Source organism: Budorcas taxicolor, chromosome 12 (genome assembly GCF_023091745.1).
Source record: "Budorcas taxicolor isolate Tak-1 chromosome 12, Takin1.1, whole genome shotgun sequence".
Lineage (NCBI taxonomy): Eukaryota > Metazoa > Chordata > Mammalia > Artiodactyla > Bovidae > Budorcas > Budorcas taxicolor.
Window position 1 is genome coordinate 75,823,209 of NC_068921.1, and position 24,013 is coordinate 75,847,221.

Sequence of the window (24,013 nt, forward strand, 5' to 3'; positions counted from 1 at the left end):
GAAAAGGAGTTCAGGCAGAGTATGGACTCTTATAAAAGTGTGTGTGTGTGTGTGTGTGTGTGTGCGCTTTAAATAAGACTTCTCTAAAAACAAACAAACAAAAGGACTTCTTTTGGAGTTTCAGGTTCATTGCCGGCTGCTGAGAAAGCAGCTGTCTTGGTTTGGTCCACAGTTCTGAAGTCTTCCCCATCAGAGGCCACCCAACAGAGTGTCCTGCCCCCATGGGACAGACCCCTGGGCACACCCTGGGCCCAGCCCCGGCTCCGCTTGCTTCCTGACATTCACATTTGTGTCTGTGAGACCAAGTCCAGCTTGGGGTATGGGTTACTCTTTTCCAGGTCATTCTCCTTGTCATCCTCATCAAACTGAGCTTCAATCTCTGCGGGGTTGATGTACGTATAGAATCGAGCCATGATGGCAAATATTATGCAGACGACCAGAAGCAATGCCGCAAACAGAACGTACTCGGCCCACTGCGAAGAGTTTGAGTTGGAGCAGGAAAAACACAAAAACAGTACAGGTTACAGGAATGCACGTATACGCTGCGGGTAGTTTTTCTTTCGACATCCAGATCGAAGGTGTTGGAAATGTAGTTGTTAGGGAAAATCGGTAGGCTATGGCCGCAGATACAGAATGGCCAGCTTTTCCTGAAGGCCCAAGTGTAATGATAACATCTTACTAACAGCTCTGGAGTGCAGACACCCATAAGAAAATGGGGAAAAAAATCTCTAAAAACCCAAGCCTTACGGCAAAAAGCTGGACCAAGAGAACACCAGGCAGTACTCTTGAGGGAAAAAGAACACGCTGAAACGTTCTAAATTACCCTTTGGCAATACCGTGAGGTCATGAGCAGGCAGGACAGACCCCGATGGGTCTTGGTGGGGTTGGTAATGAATCTGATGAGCTAAGGGACAGCTCTTGTATGAGGCAGAGATGCTAGGTGCTGAGGGATAGAGTTCTAGAACCAGAAAAGCCCTCATTTTAAGTGGGAAAAATTACGACAACCTTTAGAATGGTTTTAACTTTCAGTGGTACGAAACTTTCCGGATAACATGCTTGGTTTGGGGCCATTACGCTGCATTCAACGAAGCTAGGAAAAGACGTTTCCTTTGCTAGTAAATGATATTAGGGTGTCGGTATGTTAACCTCAGGCTTCCCTGGTGGCTCAGACAGTAAAGAATCTGCCTGCAATGCGGGAGACCCTGGGTTTGACCCCTGGATGGGGAAGATCCCCTGGAGGAGGACGTGGCAAACCACTCCAGTACTCTTGCCTGGAGAATCTCCATGGACAGAAGTGGCTGGTGGGCTACAGTCCATGGGGTTGCAAAGAGTTGGACGTGACTGAGCAACTGAGCGCAGACAGCTCAGCACAGCCTGTTAACCGCACATGGTTACATCTGGTTATATTCCGGCCGCGCAACACCAAGGAGAAACAAGCAGAATGAGCACATGCTTGGCCGTGAGGGTGTCTGGGAACTTCTCTGTCTGGTTGGGTCTGAGGGTGTTATTTGGCCATTGGCGGAGATGGCCACGTGTATATACAGACAGCTAGGGAGGGTCATCAACAGACAAGGCAGAGGTAGACACGATCTCTGTTTGCACCCATACCTGTTCACTGAACTGGCCTGCTCCTGCCACAATAAGCACGATGATGTTGCCGACGGCCACGGTCAACAGCCATCCTGCCTGAAGTACCGACTTCATGTTGGAAGGAGCCTGCAGGGAATGAGACAGAGTGAGTCCCAACTTAGATGCCAAGCGCAGAGCAGGAGATCACGCCTAACTCAATGACACCCTTAATGAGGCCACTGACCCCCCAGAAGGCACATTAAGAGCTGGGTTGCTTTAAATGCAAAAAGGACTATCACTTGGATGATGAGACATCCCCAATGCTCATGTTGTATGAGCACACAGGAGTCCTTTGTTCTTCACTCTCTGCATGCTTGCAGAGTTATCATCCTCATGAAACGGACGAATCTACAGATGAACCGATTCTATCTCCATAGAGGAATTTTCAAACAAAGCCACCCAGCCTGACGTCTCCTTCACTCTGAGTGGAGGCTGCTCTCTGTGTTGTCAGCTTGCTCTTTGGAGGGTTTTCCTGCCAAGTCACCAAAATTTCTCACCAAGCAAACTCTTGTCACCATGTGTTGTAGTCATCTCCTTAACTAGACTGTGAGGTCACTGCAGAAAAGGATCATCCAGCTCATATTGGCAGTCTTTACTGCAAAATGTGAAGACTAGGCATGCAGCGGTTATGACGGCTCTGACCGTATCGTGATAAACCAGTTCAGAACCGAAGCTCTAAATTCAGGTATCAGCAAAATGTGCCTCATTAGTCTAACGTTCACAAAAGCAAAACTATTTTGTAAGTTTTAAGAGTGAGACCTTAATCGGTGGGTTTACTGGGGGTTACGAAGAGACCTCAAGTGAACCTTAACGACAATGAGGACCTGCATGTGAACACTGCTATGGATGGGGTTTTTGAGAACATGGAAGCCATTGACCATCTTGACCCTGGTAATGGTCGTTAATAGAGTTTTTCCTACTTAGGACCCCAAATCCTGTCATATAACTGGGAATTTGGACACCTGTAGGTGGACACTCATAATGCTAAACAGTAATATTCCTTTTTTTGGGCGGGGAGGGCCCTCACCATGAGGCTTGTGGGGTCTCAGTTTCCTAACCAGGGATTGAACCTGTGCCCCTGGCTGAAAAAGCATGGAGTCCTAACCACTGGATCGCCAGGGAATTCCCTAAACAGTAATATTCTTATTCAGTAAATAAGACTGGGTAATCTCTGAAACCATGTTCAGTAGAATCTACCAGAATATCCACATTTCTAGAGTTTTCTTTTACACTGTAAGTACATGGCTACTCCAGCTTATTATTAAGTCCCAGCAGCATTTTTGGAAGGCAGGGTTGTAGGAGAGGGGTGTACAAGCCAATAGACAAGAAACCTGAGAATAGGAGAACTCCAGGCCGGTGATGGAGAAGACCACCTCGCCACAGGTGAGGAGGAAGTACTGGGGGATCTGCAGAGCCATGCTGACTGTGTTGGGGGAGATGTCTTCGAAAATCTTTGGTTCGGGGCAACCGTCACTCTGAACCAGGAAGGCAGAAACAAGAAGAAGACATGAAAATCAAGACTGCTTTCAGAATACAAATTGCACAGCCTGGCCAACTGCACCTGGACCTGCAGGGTGACCTCATACAATCTATCCAGAAAGTACACCTTGTCAATGTAAACATGCAACACTGCATTTTCTCCTTGGACTGGGATGGCCTTGGTGAGACTTGAAAGTCTGTTCACTAGCTTTTTCCTCTTCAACGAGAGAGTAGGTTGGAAGTCAGGTTTGTTGTAAACATTGCCAGCTCTTTGAACTAAAAGTTTCCAAAGTCTATGTTAAGCGTCTATGAGGAAGCATCAGATACCGGTCAACGTGAACTTTTATTTTTATTTTTTTATTTTATTTTATTTATTTTATTTTTTATTTTTGCTGCAGACATCAGTAGTTTTTTGTTTGTTTAGTCCAAACACATTCAAAATGGAAACTCAAAGAATACTTTCCACCTGAAACAATTTAACTAGATACTACTAGCATATAATGCTTAACACATTACAGCAATAAAGATGGTAATCCATTGTCTTCTATACCTACTAAAGCCAAGATGGTAAAGCCAATTTGGTTGCAATAGTGTCATAAGGATAGAATAGAATATTACCATCCAAAAAATAAAAACAAACAACAACAACAATAAAAAAAACCCAGCAAATAACAGTTATGGTAGATGAATATTTTTACTCTGGTTCACTGGAAAGGGGACAAAATGTTAAAAGTCCACAGTACTGCAGGTGAACAATCACCATGTAAATTTCTCCATGTGATGTTTTAAAGTTTTATTCATGGTATGTAAAGACTGAAGCTGAATGGCTCTTTGCTTTAATTTTCTATTACACTTAACACTTATCATTACTTTTGGTGCCAGAACAGTTTTCATGGGCGGTAGAGCAATATCTTGGATTGAAAATTTTACATATATATATATCAAATGAAGGAGGAGAAAGAAATGAAAGAGGAACAATATGCTATTATATATATATATATATATATATAAATCACTGACAAGAAACCACTTATTTAAAAGCAGTTTGAATAAAAGCTTCAAAACTCGAAAGTAATTTTCTTGTAAGAACTTCAAGTACTATACATTAGAAAGCGTAAATGTATTTCAAACAGGAAAAAAAATCCTTAAGCCCCCCCAAAATGGAAACTGAGAAATCTGTGTCCCCAAAATATATCCAATAGTGCAAGACTTTTCCTCGAACATGGAAGACCTCATTCAAGGTGGGGAGAGAGGGGATAGGCTTAATTTTACTTACATTGCCCAGTACATGGAAAACAAAATATGTGCATCATTCGCTAGTTTACTAAATAGCAAACAGTTTCATAATTAAGAAACAGTTTGCTATTATGTCAAGTGCATTTTTTGTTTGTTTTTACTAACACAGAATGGAGAAGTCTTCCATGCTACAAGCAGCTTTAAGTGGTCACACTTATTTACCCCACTCCTGGCCTGAAACATCAGAAACTGGTAGGTACCAAATACTCCAAGCATAAAATCGGATATCCTTTGTCATATTTGTGGTTTACCGGAACTTGCTATAAAGACAGACAATAATCCAGCAGCTACAAACTTTGCTCACAGAATTGTTTAGAGATTCATGTAAAAATAAAAGATGTCATCCCAGACTTAAATTCAGAGCCACTCAGGTGCTGACATCAAGTCAGGAATTGTGCAAAATGAATGACAGTTCCCTGCCCCCTCAAATAGAAAATGCAAACACATAAGAGCTGCTGTTCTTTTTTCTCTGAAAATTGCAGTATCCTTACTTCAGGTTTACGTGCCATTTATGGAATCTGACTGCTTTTAAAAGGTCACTAAAAATGTACATCAAGTTGACTGACTTTTCCAAGCACCTCTCAAGTGATACACTTCAATGTTCACCTTCATGCTAAGAGAAAAGTCAACAAGAGACTTTGACTCAAATAACTGACTTCCTCCTTCCCTCTGCCTCCCAAACACACAAGACTCCCTCCCACAGAGAACACAAAGTTGTTAACTGAAGAACAAGGTAAATAATATATTAGTCAATTTTACTGATTTTAAAGATACTGCAATTTTTATATACTTCAATGATTTCTCAACATTTTGCAGCTGTTTGGCTTTGCAGCACAGCAATTTATACACTATACTGTACAAAATTACCAGCAAGACTGGAATGATGTATTAATAGAAGGCACCATCATGCGTATTACATTACCAGAGAACAAAAATACAGTAAAGACAATTTTCACTGTACACAGCTTAAAGAAAGGAAAAGGGGGAGGAGGAGTGTGTTGAGCAGCCAGCCATCCCTGTACTGAAGAGGGGCAGGTAGAAAAAAACCTTAGATATGGAGCTACTAAATCTGGTCTAACATTCAAGACCATAGCATCTGAAGTTCTGATCTTTGTTATTTCGTTCATAACTAAATGACTTCCTTCTGGAATATACTTGTAGTCTTGTTAAGGTTTATGTGTACACACGCTGGTCACAGCAAGCAGGTAAAAATGCCCTCATCATTTCACAAACTATGCTCTACTGGAAAAAAAGATGAAAGATTTTTTTCCCCTCTTGCCTCCTGTTGCAGATGTCAAGGTTAATGAGTTCAGAGTACCCATTAGTGCATTCTGATGAGTGCATAACAAGTTTCTGTTGGTTTGTATTTTTGGGGGGAGCCAAGAAAAAAAGGCAAGATTCTCCAATTGCGCAAATTGCACTATTTGTGTTTCCAACAATAATAGGCAGAAACAGTAACACTTAAACAAAATGTGCAGCAGAGGGTTTTTTTGACTCAAAGGACCTGTTGGGCATGTCCTTTTAAGTTCACTTTGTTGTAGACAGTTTAAGATATGGTCATTTCTCAGTCCTTAATTCTCCAAGTCTAGATTTATAAATTAACAATGCGAATCCTGTTGTAAAATTGGGGAAATAATGTCCACCTCAATTTAACTGATAACCGAAAGATGCTTTTCACATCAAAGAAATGATCAAAAAGGCTGTGTCACATTCCAAAGCCAAAAAAAAAATTAACAAGAATGCAAACACGATGAATAATGTACCACTGCCAAGACTCTGCCAACAGTGGAGCCTCAGCGACGCTGTCCTGTGAAGTGGCCTTCCATCTGCCCGGCTCCTCTCCCAGAGCCAAGTTTCTGTGCCATGCCACCTCTCGGAGGGGGTCCTCTTCCATCCCGGTCGCGCCATCATTCCACCGCCCACTATTCCCCGGGGACCACCAGGACCTCGATCACTGCGCCTAATATCCCGGCGGTCATCACCACCACCTCGAGTTTCTCGCTCTCCGGCAGCTCTTGTCTTTTTCTCTTCCACATTTAAATGTACTTCCCCTCGAAACATAATTGGTTTTGCAATTAAGATTCTCTGAACTGGTTTGGAGTCATCAAAAACCACAAAACCAAAATTTGGAAGCTTTCCGCCAACACCCTTGGTATTGACGCGAAGTTCCACAACATTTCTAAAACTCATGAAGAACTCTTTTACTTCATTTTCATCAATATCATGTGGCAAGTTACCACCAAAGAGTTGATGACTATCTGGATAGTGAATTATTCTACGGTTCTCAGATTCATTCTGTTCAATATCTCCTCTGCCTGGTCTTGGTCCTCTAGGAGGGAAACCAGGTCGCTCTCTAGGTCGTTGTTCACGCACACGAGGTGGCTGAGATTGAACTTCTGGTTTAGCTTCCACTCTCGGCTGTGAGACTGGTGCTTTAACATGGGGTGGAATTCCAGAGGAAGAAGCAGTGCCACTAGGAGGCAGGTTTTTACTGGTTGCTGAAGCCCAGAAGAAAGCCTTTGGTGGTTCCTGTGGCAGAGAAACAGGTTCAGCAGGTGGAGGAGAAGCAGACTTCTCCTCTAACTCTTCCAAGTTCTTCTCCTCCACTGCAGGTTTCAGCTCTTCAGTCTTTGCTTCAGATTCGGGCTCAGGTTCAGGTTCATGCGAGGATTCTTCTAAAGGCTCCTCTATGCCATTAGTCACAGGGTGAGCTTCATAGTAGCCACTGTTAGCATTCTCCTGCACAGGTTCTGGAGACGGCTGTCTTTCCTCTTGTTCTTCCTCTACTTCATCTTCTGATTCTTCATCAAGTTCTGGTTCAGAATCACCAAATACTTCATCTTCATAACGACACACATCATTGTGAACATAAAACTTATTTGGAACAGATCCTTCAGGAGCCAGAACAAAGGTTTACATAAACTTCCTCTCTGGTTGTCCCCTGTTAGACAGCAAACCCATGACCTGGACCACTAGTCCATCACTCAAGGTTGCATGAGCATCCACGTGACGAATTTTAGTATGACATTCGCTGAAGTTCAGAGATAATACTTTGTGGTGTATATCATTTTGGCCATAGACAGCCTCCTGGGGCTCTCCACTAGCATCTACTCCACCATGAACATAAGAAGAATTCCTGCCATAAAACCTGTGTAAATATTCTGGAGCTTTATTCAGCAAAGTATAATATTGCCTCACAAACTCCCGCCCTACAAGCAGCGGACTGGGCTTCTCCATAACCATTTCTTTGCTGCACAATGTCAAATACTGGTGTTTAGATCCAGGAATTCCTTTTAGCAGGTTGGAAGAGCAAAAGCTGAGAAATGCGCCCTCCCGTGGCAATGGAATGAGGGGGCTCAAATACCCTTTTTTTTCACCAAACAAAGCCCTGTCACGTCGGCTGAAGGAAAATTTCTCTTTCTACTCGACAAAATACAACCCCAGACTTGACAGCTTGCAGTAAGTACCGCCCGGCAACAGTTAAACACCTTGCAAGCCAAAATGCGTACACAATCGGTAAGGTCCCCTGCCGGCAGGGCCGGGCTCGCACCCAACGTGAATTTTTAGAGTAAGTCGGTCTGTGTAATTTTATTCTAACAGCGAACTTAAGGCAATGATAAACTAAAGAATTAGTGGTGAACTGAATTAATCCTAAACTTGTTTAAAATACACACCCTTATATTACTCCATTAAATCATTCCTACGTTCTGTTTGCAAGGACTCTCATCAATAACGTTTGAGTGGCATGTCTGATTCCGCGCAATGAATCACTAACCTTTCTGGTGATTACATAGGTAAACGCACTACCAAATTCAAGGTAGGATGTTTTGAACTGTTTTTCACACTGTTGTGAAATCTCTGGTGAGTTTATTGTGAAGCTCTTTCTAAAAAAAAAAAAATGGTTAATACAGGTTAACATTCTTGGTATTGAAATCTTCAATGTACTATTTAAAGAAAAAGGCTCAAAACCCTTGAACTGTAGAGCAAAGTGGCCATTGCAGGCACTTACACGCCAGAAGAGAAAAAAAGATATTCACTGGCATTGTGACCGGAGACATTGTTGTAAACTTCCCCATCCATTGTGACGCTGAAGCTCTCGCCAAAAGCATTAACGAATCTGAAACAGAAAACCATCCGTCTTGTGAGCGGACTATTTGCTCCAGGTCACAGTATGTTGCACTTGAAGCTGGGCTCTGTTTCCTTTTGGAAGGAATTTAAGATGTTTGCAGAAGACTTCTAGAGTATAAAGACAGAAAGTAACCAAGTCTAGGTTTGTCTTTGCTTGCCTGCTCATTAGAACACACCTAAAAGAATTTATTTAACTCAGTAAAACGCTGGGAACTCTTCTAACTACTTTGTAACTAGGAACTATTTCAGTGATATTTGGGGATGTTAAGTATGGGTTGAAATAGGTGCTGATCTCTTTCCAGAAGGCAGCCGTGTCTTTGGGCTTCTTACTCCAAAAACTTGAGAGCCAAGGCGGTGAACGACCAAAAGCAGAAGTTGCTGAGTACCTAAAGGTCAGTCTCCAACTGGGGCTTCTTTTGGGGGGTCAGAGAAGCCCAGTTATTTCCTTTACCTTCTTAAAGAGCACCCTCAGGCAAGGAGGGGCTCCAAGGAGTGGAGAGGATGACTTGGGCCAGCCCAGGAAGCAGAGAGAGTTTTAAGGAATTCCCTTTAGACGGTAGAGACCTATGCCTGCAGACCACAGAGTAACAGTGACCAGCATCCCGTAGGAATACGGCTGGGATGGGATGCCCAGGAGCACTGGGCGCTGGGTCCCAAGGTTTCTAGTCTCTGCAGTGTCCCCTGTGCCCAAGCTTCCATGGGACCCATTGAGTTATTTCCTCCAGAGGACCATATAGGTGGTGACCAGGGGGACAAATGGTTAGAGACCGCTTCCTCAAATGTTCCAGGCTAGAGAAGACTCTGACATTCTTATACTGCCCCAGGGAGGAGAAGTGGGCTGCCCCAAATAAGACCGGTGGGTCTTTTCTGACAGAGACACGAGTGAAGGTATACAGATTATCCAGTTTACAGAATGAGAAGTGATAATGGTATATACTTAAGTACCATAAAGAACAATGTAACTTTCACATCCATAAAATATAGGGTGATGGAATAAAATTTATGTTTCAAGGCAGGACAAGAAAATGAAGCATAATATATTTCTTACCCATACTGAGCCCTCCCTAGTGGCATGTGTCTTCATTATACATTAACCAGACCTCCTCAAAGGTGAGAAAGCTGGCTCCACTGCAGAGTTCAATGCTTTTTGTTTTGTTTCCTCTGATGCCAGCAATGTGAGTCCTTGGAAGATAACATGGCTTCCTTATTCAGTAAGGGATCATGGTTACCTGCTGCTCACTTTGTACATTCAGATCTGGCCCCTGTGTTTTTGGTGAGCCTGATGCAAAAATGTCAGTGTGTCATTTTGATGCATAATTCTTTTGTCTCAAAAATGTATATTTTGAAGTACCTTTGTATAAATGAAGTACCTTTGACTTCTAACAAGTGGAGCAGGTCTCAAGAGTTATTTGGAAGAGTGCTTCCTGGGTTATACTTCTCAGATCGGCTCAAATAAAATTCTCTATTTCTTCTTCAGATGGACTATTAATTTTTTTGTCAACGGTGGCCAAATTTCATCTACGTTTGTGGCAATAAGTAATATTGGTCAAATTCCAGGGACTGAGGGAACATTTTTATGAATGAAATTCAAGTCCAGAAGTCCTTAGGCATTTGACGTGTGTCATTTGACAGGTGATTCAAGTAGAAAACGGAACCTGATGGAGCCTAACAGAGTGAATTCTGCTCCAAACTGGAAATGCCACTTTTATAGAACACTAAGATGAACCATCTGAAACACAGACAGTGGAAATAGCATGAAATTAGGAGTAGACCCTTGGGCCTGGGGCCTGGCTTTGTATATTATAAGACATAATACTTAAAATATTACCCTAACACTTGAGTACTATTGCCTGCCTGACTTATGTCTTAGGGTTGGTACGAGATACCAGTAAGAATGGAAATAATCTGAGGGGAAAAAAAAGCAGCATCACAAATATCAGATGTGTTCCCATATACACACAGAAAATAGTAAAGCATAAGCAGCAAACACATTCTGAGCTCTTTGAAGGGTGAGGAAAGCAGAGGTTCGAGACCTACTGAGCTCTAAGAGTTTTGACTAGGGCAAATCCTACATCCCATTAAGGGACCCTTGGCTTTGGCCTCTTAGGAGCACCAGGATCTAAGCTACAAAGTTTTCTCAGTGGGAACCAGCTGAGAAAATGACACAAATAGGACCAGTTCCTTGAAGAATAACTAGGGGAGAGATATTTGTTCCTCTTCAATTAAAAATAAATAGGCTTTATGGCAGGAATCCCTTAGAAGAAATGGAGTAGCCATCATGGTCAACAAAAGAGTCCAAAATGCAGTACTTGGATGCAGTCTCAAAAATGACAGAATGATCTCTGTTTGTTTCCAAGGCAAACCATTCAATATAATCGTAATCCAAGCCTATGCCCCAACCAGTAACACTGAAGAGGCTCAAGTTGAATGGTTCTATGAAGACCTACAAGACCTTTTAGAACTAACACCCAAAAAAGATGTCCTTTTCATTATAGGAGACTGGAATGCAAAAGTAGGAAGTCAAGAAACACCTGGAGTAACAGGCAAATTTGGCCTTGGAGTATGGAATGAAGCAGGGCAAAGGCTAATAGAGTTTTGCCAAGAAAATGCACTGATCGTAGCAAGCACCCTCTTCCAATAACACAGGAGAAGACTCTACACATGGACATCACCAGATGGTCAACACCGAAATCACATTGATTATATTCTTTGCAGCCAAAGATGGAGAAGCTCTATACAGTCAGCAAAAACAAGACTGGGAGCTGACTGTGGCTCAGATCATGAACTCCTTGTTGCCAAATTCAGACTTAAATTGAAGAAAGTGGGGGAAACCACTAGACCATGCAGGTATGACCTAAATCAAATCCCTTATGATTATACAGTAGAAGCAAGAAATAGATTTAAGGGACTAGATCTGATAGACAGAGTGCCTGATGAACTATGGACGGAGGTTCCTGACATTGTACAGGAGACAGGGATCAAGACCATCCCCATGGAAAAGAAATGCAAAAAAGCAAAATGGCTGTCTGGGGAGGCCTTACAAATAGCTGTGAAAAGAAGAGAGGTGAAAAGCAAAGGAGAAAAGGAAAGATATAAGCATCTGAATGCAGAGTTCCAAAGAATACCAAGGAGAGATAAGAAAGCCTTCCTCAGTGATCAATGCAAAGAAATAGAGGAAAACAATAGACTGGGAAAGACTAGAGATCGCTTCAAGAAAATTAGAGATACCAAGGGAACATTTCATGCAGAGACAGGCTCAATAAAGGACAGAAATGGTATGGACCTAACAGAAGCAGAAGATATTAAGAAGAGGTGGCAAGAATACACAGAAGAACTGTACAAAAAAGATCTTCATGACCCAGATAATCACAATGGTGTGATCACTCACCTAGAGCCAGACATTTTGGAATGTGAAGCCAAGTGGGCCTTAGAAAGCATCACTACGAACAAAGCTAGTGGAGGTGATGGAATTCCAGTAGAGCTATTTCAGATCCTGAAAGATGATGCTGTGAAAGTGCTGCACTCAATATGCCAGTAAATTTGGAAAACTCAGCAGTGGCCACAGGACTGGAAAAGGTCAGTTTTCATTCCAATTCCAAAGAAAGGCAATGCCAAAGAATGCTCAAACTACCGCACAATTGCACTCATCTCACATGCTAGTAAAGTAATGCTCAAAATTCTGCAAGCCAGGCTTTAGCAGTATGTGAACCGTGAAATTCCAGATGTTCAAGCTGGTTTTAGAAAAGGCAGAGGAACCAGAGATCAAATTGCCAACATCCGCTGGATCATCAAAAAAGCAAGAGAGTTCCAGAAAAACATCTATTTCTGCTTTATTAACTATGCCAAAGCCTTTGACTGTGTGGACCACAATAAACTGTGGAAAATTCTGAAAGAGATGGGAATACCAGACCATCTGACCTGCCTCTTGAGAAACCTATATTCAGGTCAGGAAGCAACAGTTAGAACTGCACATGAAGCAACAGTTAGAACTGGACATGAAACAACAGACTGGTTCCAAACAGGAAAAGGAGTACGTCAAGGCTGTATATTGTCACTCTGCTTATTTAACTTATATGCAGAGTACATCATGAAAAACGCTGGACTGGAAGAAGCATAAGCTGGAATCAAGACTGCCGGGAGAAATACCAATAACCTCAGATATGCAGATGACACCACCCTTATGGCAGAAAGTGAAGAGGAAGTAAAAAGCCTCTTGATGAAAGTAAAAGTGGAGAGTGAAAAAGTTGACTTAAAGCTCAACATGCAGAAAATGAAGATCATGGCATCTGGTCCCATCACTTCATGGGAAATAGATGGGGAAACAGTGGAAACAGGGTCAGACTTTATTTTGGGGGGCTCCAAAATCACTGCAGATGGTGATTGTAGCCATGAAATTAAAAGACGCTTACTCCTTGGAAGAAAAGTTATGACCAATCTAGATAGCTAATATGCTTTTTAATATAAAAGCCAAGACATTACTTTGCCGACTAAGGTCCATCTGGTCAAGGCTATGGTTTTTCCAGTAGCCATGTATGGATGTGAGAGTTGGACTGTGAAGAAAGCTGAGTGCCGAAGAATTGATGCTTTTGAACTGTGGTGTTGGAGAAGACTGTTGAGAGTCTGTTAGACTGCAAGAAGATCCAACCAGTCCATTCTGATGGAGATCAGCCCTGGGATTTCTTTGGAGGGAATGATGCTGAAGCTGCAACTCCAGTACTTTGGCCACCTCATGTGAAGAGCTGACTCATCGGAAAAGATCCTGATGCTGGGAGGGTTGGGGGCAAGAGGAGAAGGGGATGACAGAGGATGAGATGGTTGGATGGCATCACTGACTCGATGGACATGAGTTTGAGTAAACTCTGGGAGTTGGTGATGGACAGGGAGGCCTGGCATGCTACGATTCATGGGGTCGCAAAGAGTCGGACATGACTGAGGGACTCAACTGAACTGAACTGAACAGGTATAGCTTCCAATCATTTATTGCTGGTATATACAAATACGTTTGTCTTGTTATTGGCCTTGTATCCTGTAACCCTCCTAAACTCACTTAGTGAGTCTATGAGCTTTTGCTATCGAGTCCATGGGACTTGTGATGTAGACATTCATGCCTTTTGCGTGTGGAGAGAGTTTTATTTCTTCCTTTCCAATCTAGATGTTCTTACATAGTTTTCTTGCCTCATGGCACTAGCATCTGCAAGGATCTTGAAAAAGAATGGAGTAGGCGACCTGACCTAGTTCCTGATTTTGCAGGGGGAGCATTTAGACTTCTGCCATTAAGTGCAATGTTAGCTGGGATTTCTTTAAATTATATTTATTTTGCTGTGCTGGGTCTTTGTTGCTGCGCACAGGCTTTCTCTAGTTGCGGTGAGCGGGGGCTACTCTTCTGTGGCGCACGGGCTTCCCATTGTGGGGGCTTCTCTTGTGGAGCGTGGGCTGTAGCGTACCCAGGCTTCAGTAGTTGCAGTATGTGGGCTCAGTACTTGTGGAGCAAGATTAGTTGCCCCGTGGTGTGTAGAATCTTCCCTGACCAGGGTCTGAACCTGTGCCCCCTGCACTGGCAGGCGGACTCTTAACTGCTGGACCATCAGGGAAGTCCAGTACTTTTTCAGAATAAGGAACATCCCTTCAGCTCCTACTTTGCTGAGGGTTGTTAAATGAATGGATGCTGAATTTATCAAATCTTTTTTCCGCATCAATTGATTTGATGATGTGGATTTTCCTCTTTAGTAGATTAAGATGATGGATTCTATTTATGATTTAAAAAATAGTGAACTGGTCTCACATTCTTGGGGGAAACCCCAGACTCTCATCTGATATTCTTGTTACAGCTGGATTTTACCATGGGTACACATTACTTCCATAAGAAGCTGATATAACTTAAGTGTTAAAGAAGTACACATACCTGATTCCATTTCTCCCTTTTTCTGGCTTCTGGTTAAGGCCATCTTTTACCTGAGAAAGAAAACATTATCAAATCTAACTCCTTAGAATAAGTTCCAATGAACAGCTCAGGCTTTAGAGAAGGAGAGTGCTGGGGGCATTTATTCTAGGAGCCAAGGGCACCATGATTAAATTAGTCAGTCTCCACCACTCAGCCTTGGTTTATGTGAAGTTAAAAGGAGCCTTTATAATTTTTAAAAACTTTTTTATTTTGTATTGTGAGTGCATGCTAAGTCACTTAAGTCGTGTCTGACTCTCTGTGACCCTGCGGACTGTAGCCCGCCAGGCTCCTCTGTCCATGGCATTCTCCAGGCAAGAATACTGGAGTGGGTTGCCATTTCCTTCTCCAGGGGATCCCTCTGACCCAGGGATCGAACCCACATCTCTTATGTCTCCTGCACTGACAGGTGGGTTCTTTACCACTGTGCCACCTGGAAAGCCATTTTATATTGGGGTATAGTCAATTAATGACATGATAATTTTGGGTGAACAGCGAAGGGGCTCAGCCACACATAAACATGTATACATTGTCCCCGAAACTCCATTCCCATCCAGGCTGCCACATAATATCGAACAGAGTTCCATAAGCCTTCACAATTTTTAGTGCTTGCTTTTTAGTGGTTCCATAGATCACTGCTCTCTTAAGAATTTAAGGCAAGCCTCTCAACAGCCCCCTAATTACACACATTACCAACAAGTCTTAATTCTGTATTGCAGTTTTGTAGAAGCTCACCAAAACTCACGGAATATCCACAACTCCTTCAGTAGGTCAACTACACCTTCATAGCTTCTTTATATGCTGAACGGAATATCTAGATGTCCATAATTTGTCATGAAATTGTTTTAACGCATTTCTATTGCTTTTACTTGATGCAGTCACTCTATTTTTTTCAGAGAAGGCTCTAATTTTCCCATTCAGTTCAGTTCAATTGCTCAGTCGTGTCCAACTCTTTGCGACCCCATGAACCGCAGCACACCAGGCCTCCCTGTCCATCACCAACTCCCGGAGTTCAAATTACTCAGTGCCAGTTTCTAAAATGAATACTATAAAGGTATATTTAAAACTTTATCGCAAAAAGTCTCCTGAGAATGCACACAGGTACTGTGCAACTTGTGTTCAAACACACCATAGTGTGCCCAGAAGTTCTTTTTAAAATTTGTCAAATTCCTATCAACACTTCCCATCCACCAGTCAAACCTTTATTGGAAGTCAGATGACTATGTCCTTGAAAAAGCAAGAATCGAGGATCATCTAATACAATACTACATGGGGGTAAAACAAAGTCACATCACTAAACAGCCATGTCTCCAACAACACAAACAGTCAGAGGCAGCTGGGAACGCCCAGCTACTTACCACTTGGTAGTTACTTGGGGCCCAGACGAGAAGGGTATGGCGATGGCCGGACTCAAAGTTATGAGTTACTGGAGTGACTGGTGATCCAGCAGAAGAAACGTTTATACTTAGGTTGTCTACGCTGAAAGTCATAAATCCGTTTGTCTATAACGGGGGGAAAGGGTCACAGTTTACACCGGAGCCTTGTTCTGTACTAAGTGACACTGCCATCCATACTATTTGACAGTCCCAGGTCACGTTCATACACATCAAAAATGCCTTGGGGGGAGCTGGCATTGGTTCATCTCAGCTTCTGCACAAGCCCACCCCTGTGGACTCTAGTCTGAAGTTGTTTAGCATTACCACAAGAACTATGACTTTCACTCAGCATTTTACTTCCATTTTATGATAATAAACGCTATGGAAATTATTTCTACCATTGGGCAAAGAGCCGCTTCAAGGAAAAGCAACAGCCTGGGTGAAAACCAATAGTGGCCTTTCCTAAGGATTGGGAGTCAAGCACTCTTTCTTCCTGCACAGTTATTAGTTTGGCGAGATCTAAGGGAGTGGTCCTCAACAGGACCTCAACAGGTGGCTGAACAGCAATGAGACCAGTTAAATCTAAACTTCAGGAGCTAGGATGCCAGTGTTAGAATTATCAAAGCTCTCCAGAGAAGAGAAGCTCTAATTGAGACCCATGACCATCCATCCACAGTAGGGTGTTCCAGCCTCAGACTGGTGTGTCAGTATCTCTAGTTTCTGTGAGTGTGTGTGGGTGTGTTTGTATGTGTGCACATTTAGTCACTCAGTCACGTCCAACTCTTTTGCGACCCTATGGACCTTAGTCTACCAGGCCCCTCTTTCCATGGGATTCTCCAGGCAAGAATATTGGAGAGGGTTGCCATTTCCTCCTCCAGGGGATCTTCCTGACCCAGGGATTGAACCTGCGTCTCTTGCACCTCCTGTTTACCATTGCGCCACCTGGGAAGCTCCTGGCTTCTACATAGGAGGTGTCAACAGCCAAATCCCAGTTGTGACAACAAATGTCTCCAGAGATTGTCCAGTGTTCCCTGAGGGGCCAGAATGGCGTTGGTGGAGAACCACTGACCCAGAACCTTGCCCTTTAAAATGTGGTTCAATGTACCAGCAAAAGCACTGTCACCAGAAAGCTTGTAAAAATGCAGCATTTCAGACCCACTGGTCACGAATCTGCATTTTAACAAGTTCCCTGGGTGACTCATAGACACTGGTCCAGAGTAAAGCCAGAATTAGATTAAAGATGAAGACGTTTCACTCTGGGGCTCGTCTTGGGATTGCTCCAAAGAACCCAGAAGATCAGCTCTCCAAACCCTATTATTATAGCTCGGGTCAGAAGAGGGAAAAGAAAGCTCACTTCTACTTACTTGAGACATCTGGTCACATGTCACTGTAGTTCCGGGAAAAGACATGGTCATGCTATTATTTCCTATATTCAGGACTTTGATTTGGACTTCATTTCCTTTGGGGAAGACGGGCAGAGTTTTCTGAACAAAATAAAAGAGACATGGCCTTGAGGTCCTTGGTGCATGTTGACGATGACCTTAACCTTGGCACTGTGATCCTATCTCCCTGGCTGAGGCAGCCATGTTGGCTGAGGCACACCAGACATCCACCATGAAGCCCAGGAGGCCTCCATTCCCACGTCTCCTGGCACCCATAGAAAGTGACACTCGTCTAGAACATGGTAACAGTCAGCAAGAGGCTGTTCCAGCTCCTACCTGGCCACCTCCAAGTCAAACCTGGTCAAAAGATGCCAGGTTATGCAGCCCAGTACACGAAGGGTCAGAGCAACCATCCCCTACACGAGGCTGCTGTGGTAGGGCCTGGGATCTTCTCGCCCCTGATGCCAGCCTCCCTGCTCATAACTCTGGAAGCCCAGACCTCAGCCCTGGACATGGTGCTCTGAAGGTCCTCTCACAATGCTTTATGTCCTCCTACCTCACACTCTGCTCAGGGGTCCTGCCTTTTCCCTACCATGTCTTCTCTCAAATCCCAGGGTCACTGAGGCAATCCATGTCGATTTTAGCCCCATAGATTTCCATAAAGTGAGCCATGTCCAAGAGAAGGTGAGCACACCCAAGTTTATGGCAAGATTACTGACAGCAGCCATGAGGTGGAATGACCCAATGTCCATCAACAGGTAAATGGAAAACAACAGGTGTTACATCCACGTGACAGACTGTTCTTCTGCCTGAAGGGAGGAAACTCTGACATGTGCTACAACTTGATGACACCGTGCTCAGGGAAGTCAGTCAGACACAAGAAGACAAGTACTGTATGACTCCACTTCCATGAGATACAGAGAACAGTCAGATTCATGGAGACCAAAAAGAAAGGTCGTGCCTGGGGGACTGGAGAGACGGAAAACAAGGAGCTGTTGTTCAGTGGGTACAGGGTTTCAGTTCTGCAAGACGAAAAGAGTTCTAGAGATTGAGGTCACTACCATATGGATGTTCTTAGCGCTACCAAACTGTACACGCAGAAATGGTTAAGATGGTAAATTTTATGTTACATATATTTTACCACAATTAAAAATTTAAACAGAGAGGGGGGAGAGAGGGAGGGAGAGACAGAAAGACAGAGATGGAGAGAGAGACAGAGAGAGAGCATGGGGTGAAGGAGTTGGGGGAAAGGAGGGGAGAGCAGAGAGGGTATGCGAGACACAGAGAGAGACCTTTTATCGAAGACCTGATCTCAGATGAACAGCCTTAGTCCCATTTTGAGCCCAACTGACATGTGGATGAGCTGCAAACTAACCATAACGGGAATGTCAGAATACAAAAGGTGTCTTCCCATTAACAGTTTCCCATTAATGAGCTTTTTGAAGGACTGTGTGAGTGACCAACCTCTTTTAACCAGATCTCCTAGGAGTTTAGATAGCAAAACAACAAGTTCCACAACCTTCCCTCCATCATAAAAACTGTATTCTAAATGGAAGCCCCCATGTAAATAAGTGCCATCTAAGTTTTCTCCTGAGTGTGCCCTTTCGGCCCTGCATCCTGGCCGCGTGCTCTGCAGGGAGAACCCGCAGGGCGTCCTGACTGAAAGGGCACACTGCCCACAGCTCCAGGGCCTGCTTCACCAGCCAGTCCCTGCCTGGCCCCCCTCACAGTCTCAGTCCTGGAGGGGGACGTGCCCCCCGACCCACCAGGAGAGGCCACTGGAGAATCAGAAGGCAACTCACGTCAATGTCCACCTGCACGATGGCAGCCGCCACGAAAGCCATGGAAGCCAGAAACATGCCGACGGTCATCTTCTTCAGGGAGCTGGGGGTGAGCGAGAGGGCGGCTCTCAGGAGGCCTTGCGCACGTGCGCTGAGGGCACGGTCCGCAGGGAGCGCTCCTCCCCCACCCCGACAAACCAATTCCCCCGAAACACATGGACCCCAAGGGTCTCTCCTTCATTTTTTAAACTAAGCACACATCTTCTTTTATTTATTTTTGGCTGTGCCCACAGAGCTTGAGGAAACCTAGTTCCCCAGCCAGGAATCGAACTTGTGGCCCCTGCAGCGGAAGTGCGGGGTTGTAAGCGCTGGACCGCCAGGGAAGTCCCTCCAAGGGCCTCTTTGGCTCTTATTCATGACCAAGATGAAGGAGGATAAACGTAATACAGTTTCTCACTTGCATTTGGACATTTAATTTCTAGAGACGCCTCTGTATCGTAGTTGAAAGTTCTATCATCTGCACATGCCAGGCAGTCTTAATTAGAGGCTTACTGCAGATGGCCATTAAAGCACTATTATTTTTAAGGGCAAATTTTCAGAAACGTCAGCACATAGACATCTGATTCAAAATTATTTCTTGGAAAACTCCCTCAGACACATGGAATCGTGGGAGAAGAGCCAGACATTCCTACCACCAGGGCTCTGGGAGGTGAGGGAACACAGCCCCAACCCCGACCCTAAGCCGAGGGTCACCTACGTGAAATTTAAACCACACTTTGCGATCAGAGGATATACCACGGCATCCATGATGGGGACCATGATGACGATCAGGATGGCGTTCACCGTCTGCAGGTGAAGTGGAGAGGGGCCGTTACTGTCTCAGTGGTGGCTCTGAGCTCAGAAAGCAACTGAAGTATTTTCCCCTACCTGCATCTGATCCGGCTGGATTTCAAGGATTCCCTAAAAAAGAGGGGGGATATCTCACTGATAAGTTCGCATAGAGGATCACTTGAGGCCTTGAAATGTTATGAGAGGGAAGCAGAAAGAGGGCAAAGAAATAGTGGCCCGGGGTAGTCCATATCTCCAGGCCCCAGACTTACAATCTTCCCACTCATGGTCGTTGCTTGCAGTGTCCACCTGGAGCCCTTAAAAAACAAATAGGCTTACTGCATCATTTGGGAACATGAGTTTTAAAAAGTTTTACAAGTCAGTGTGGAGTCTTTTCCTAATCAGGAATGAGGTCTGAATTGTTATGGGGTTTAAAACTGTTTGTCAACATCAGGCTGGTTTCTGGCTCCACTGTGACTATTGGTGAGGACAAACCACTTGCATTTCCACTGTTCAGTTAACAACAAATAGTACTCCAAGCCCTCAGGAAGGATGCACCAAGTACTGCTTTGAGATAAGCTAGCTCCAATAGTTTGGCCACCTGATGCAAAGAGACGACTCACTGGAAAAGACCCTGAGGATGGGAAAGATTGAAGGCAGGAGAAGAGGGTGGCAGAGGAGGAAATGGTTAGATAGCATCACCGACTCAATGGACATGAGTCTGAACAAACTCTGGGAGATAGTGGAAGACAGGGAAGCCTGGTGTGCTGCGGACCATGGGGTCGCAAAGAGTAGGACATGAACTTAGTGACTGAACAACATCCTTCAGAAAGACAAAAATGCACTTGGGAGGTTTGTTGGGAAGCTGACATCACCTGCAAGGTGAGAGCAGCTCCATACCCTGAGGAAATTCTCTATTCACTGGGGTCACAGTTTCAGGAATATCATAACTGTTAAGAGTTCTACTGCTGACAGGTAGACTGTCCTAAAGTGTAACTCCATCAAGAGGGTGACGGATTTAAACCTGGGCAGCCTATTGACATTCAACCTGCTTTGCAGTAACAGATGATGCAGGACTGCACAAGTGGATGTTATATAGCCCATGGAGAACTGGATATGTGAATCTTTCAGTGTAATCTATCTCATCTAGTCCCTCCGCTGGGAGAACAGCATAGAAAGTCAGGAAGTCTGCCACTGGCTGAGCCCTTAATCAAAGCCGGTCACTGACTACTTAATACACGTTCTCTCTTTTGATCCTCACCGCCTTGTCCTGGGTCGTTACACTTTCAGAAGGCTCACAGGATGACACCAGGTCACACAGCTGAAAGGTGCTGAGTGTGTTTCTAGTGCAAGCCTGATTCTAATAACTGGTCCCTGCCCAACATGCAAAACAGGTTAAGACGCTGGTCTAAATTCCATACATTCAAATAAGGAGATTAATGTCTACACTTTTTTTTTCCCCCAAGAGATGATATATTCTTTTAATAATCATACCTGTGCAATAAAACCATGCATGTGTGCAAATTTTTTTCTTCAACTTCAGTTTCTAAAAGAAAGGCTGTCTTATGACTTTGGCTCCTGAGTGTCATGCATTTGATTTTCTAACCTTATTTTGAAAAATTCCTAGGTACGTGTCTTCCTGCTGTACAAGTCAATGATGTGTTCTAGCTCCTGCTCTGGGAAGAATGACTTTAGCAGAGTCATTTCACATTTCTGGATGGTACTTCTAGCCCAAGCATCCCATTTCAGTGTGCAGGATATCAAGTTTCAGTCTAAATATTCTGTGGATCCCATACAAGACAATACATCTTTTACTTGCTGTATCAAACTGGTCCATCCTAAAGGAAATCAACCCTGAATATTCACTGGAAGGGCTATTGCTGAAACTGAAGCTCCAATACTTTGGCCACCTGTTGCAAAGAGATGACTCACTGAAAAATACCCTGATGCTGGGAAAGACTGAGGGCAAAAGGAGAAGGGGGCGACAGAGGATGAGGTGGTTGGATAGCATCACTGACTCAATGGACATGAATTTGAGCAACTCTGGGAGATAGTGGAACAGGGGAGCCTGGTACGCTGCAGTCCATGGCGTCGCAAAGAACTGGACACGACTTAGCAGTGACTAAACAACACCCATCAGTAGAAAAATTCTTTGTTCTTACTCTGACTGGCAAGAGTCCTGGAGACTTGGGTCAAATCTTTCACAAGACTCCTATGGACATGTACACACTGCTGTATTTAAAATGGATCACCAACAAGGACCTACTGTATAGCACAGACAACTCTGCTCAATGTTACGTGGCAGCCTGGATGGGAGGAGACAGTGGACACGCGTATATGAATGGCTGAGTCCCTTGGCTGTACACCTGAAACTGTTACAACATTGTTAATTGGCTATACCCTAGTACAAAATAAAAAGTTAAAAAAACATTTTCCAAGGCTCCTTTACTCGACCCCTACCTAATTTTTCTTCATTATTTTGCCACCCAGATGTGGATAGAACCATCTAGAGTTAATTAAAAAAAAAAGAAACTCAAGGTGATTTATTGGAAAAGACCCTGATGCTGGGAAAAGTTGAGAGCAAGAGGAGGAGGGGTGATGGAGTATGAGATGGTTGGATGGTATCACTGACTCAATGGACATGAATGAGAGCAAACTCCGGGAGACGGTGAAGGACAAGGGAGCCCGGTGTATTGCAGTCCGTGGGCTCACCAAGAGCCGGACACAACTGAGCGACCGAACAACAACAAGGTGATCTAACAGTTACCACATAAATGAAACATGAAAAAAGAACTGGAAGAGAACATTTTCAGGAGCTAAATAGGCCCAAAGCATGTTCTGTTAATGAAGATGTACAGAAACATAGTTTCATATTACCTGCTGATCAAACAAGGCCCAGAACATGGGGAGAGGGATGTACAGGAACATCACCCTTGTAACCATCTTAATTTGAGAGATGAGCCGCTCCTGCAGTTGAAGGAAGAGAGTGTGTCAGTCACAACCCGCCACAATCAGCACAGCTCTCCCGCAGTGCACCTAGAGACAAGCTGGGAGGTGAGTCATTGTTCCAGGAAATCTATCACAGGTGTCTTTAGAAAACCACAAATTCCTAATGTATTGACAATATGAATGAAAACATCTTGAACACTTGAGGTAAGTTACTCGTTTCAAGGTAAATTCACTAAATGTAAATCCCACCACCATCACTTAACTCTTCCATATTTGATCTAAAGTTATGTGACGACACGTAACTCAAGGCCAATGATTCCACAGGAATGTCTACGGAAAGGTGACACTGTTTCTAGATAAATTATATATCACTGTTTCTTAAGTTCTTTTCAGTGCAAACAAGCTCTCTCATGCATCGTCTTCTTCAAAATGCTAATAAACTTGGTGAAGATACAACTGATAATTTTATCCATGTAGCCTTAATAACATGAATTGCAATCACTGGGGCCGTTGCAGCAACAATCATCACTTACATCATATTTCTCGCTAGCCCAGTCCAGCCAGTGCTCCCTCTTAGGAAATTTCTTACTCCGATGGCTAATCCTATTTTTGATGGCAAACTGAAAGGAAGGAAAAACAAGCAAGTTTCAAAACAGAATAACTCCTTTATCAGTGAAACACATTTCAGTTGAACTCCCGTCAGTGGAAGACTCAGGAGAGAAGACATGGGTCATGACGATGCTGAAGGCCTAACATGCATTTATTTTTAACCTCTCACTAACTGGGAGTGTCTGAGCTGCAGTAAACAAAACCACACTGTTACTACTTCACTCTCTGGATTCTTTACAGAGCAACATTTAGTAGAATTACAATCTTCTAATGTGAAGCTGTATTCATTTTTAAAAGTTATTTTCTTGGCCTAAGTTCCTGAAAATAAGATCACTGACACTGTCCACGCTTCCACTCTGGATATACATTACGAAACCTGGCCTCTCCATCTTCGTTTCACTGCTCCCTGACCAACATCAGACGTTGCTTGTCATTTATAAAGAAGCAAAGAGTCCCTCTGATTTGTTTTTCCTTCATTGCTGATCTTATTTTAAAGGTTCAAGAGCTATTTTTCCATCCCTCCCGTTTTGAGTTCTATTTGTGTCCTTTTCCATTTGGTAAGTTTTATAAAAAACTTCAATTTATCAAAAGAGTAAAGGCCACCAAGAAAATGCTTAG

General features: G+C 43.7%; 2 protein-coding genes across 2 annotated transcripts in view; both read right to left on the bottom strand.

The window, feature by feature from the left end:
- Positions 1 to 281: 281 nt before the first annotated feature.
- The window catches only part of SLC15A1 (solute carrier family 15 member 1), a 34,443-nt gene continuing 10,711 nt past the window's right edge, over positions 282 to 24,013 (bottom strand). The window contains exons 10-23 of the mRNA XM_052650044.1: positions 23,320 to 23,406; positions 22,715 to 22,804; positions 20,110 to 20,154; positions 19,937 to 19,969; positions 19,767 to 19,855; positions 19,031 to 19,112; positions 17,211 to 17,330; positions 15,829 to 15,972; positions 14,435 to 14,484; positions 8,414 to 8,521; positions 8,180 to 8,288; positions 2,961 to 3,104; positions 1,609 to 1,716; positions 282 to 473 (exon numbers count right to left, since the gene is read on the bottom strand). Coding sequence (XP_052506004.1) covers positions 282 to 473; positions 1,609 to 1,716; positions 2,961 to 3,104; positions 8,180 to 8,288; positions 8,414 to 8,521; positions 14,435 to 14,484; positions 15,829 to 15,972; positions 17,211 to 17,330; positions 19,031 to 19,112; positions 19,767 to 19,855; positions 19,937 to 19,969; positions 20,110 to 20,154; positions 22,715 to 22,804; positions 23,320 to 23,406 — 1,401 coding nt within the window. The remainder of the gene's footprint in view (positions 474 to 1,608; positions 1,717 to 2,960; positions 3,105 to 8,179; positions 8,289 to 8,413; positions 8,522 to 14,434; positions 14,485 to 15,828; positions 15,973 to 17,210; positions 17,331 to 19,030; positions 19,113 to 19,766; positions 19,856 to 19,936; positions 19,970 to 20,109; positions 20,155 to 22,714; positions 22,805 to 23,319; positions 23,407 to 24,013) is intronic.
- Positions 6,198 to 7,726, bottom strand: LOC128057566 (ras GTPase-activating protein-binding protein 2-like). Its single transcript, XM_052650024.1, is given in 2 exon segments — positions 6,198 to 6,308; positions 6,310 to 7,726. Coding segments are annotated over 2 exon segments (1,449 nt in total). The 5' UTR covers positions 7,648 to 7,726.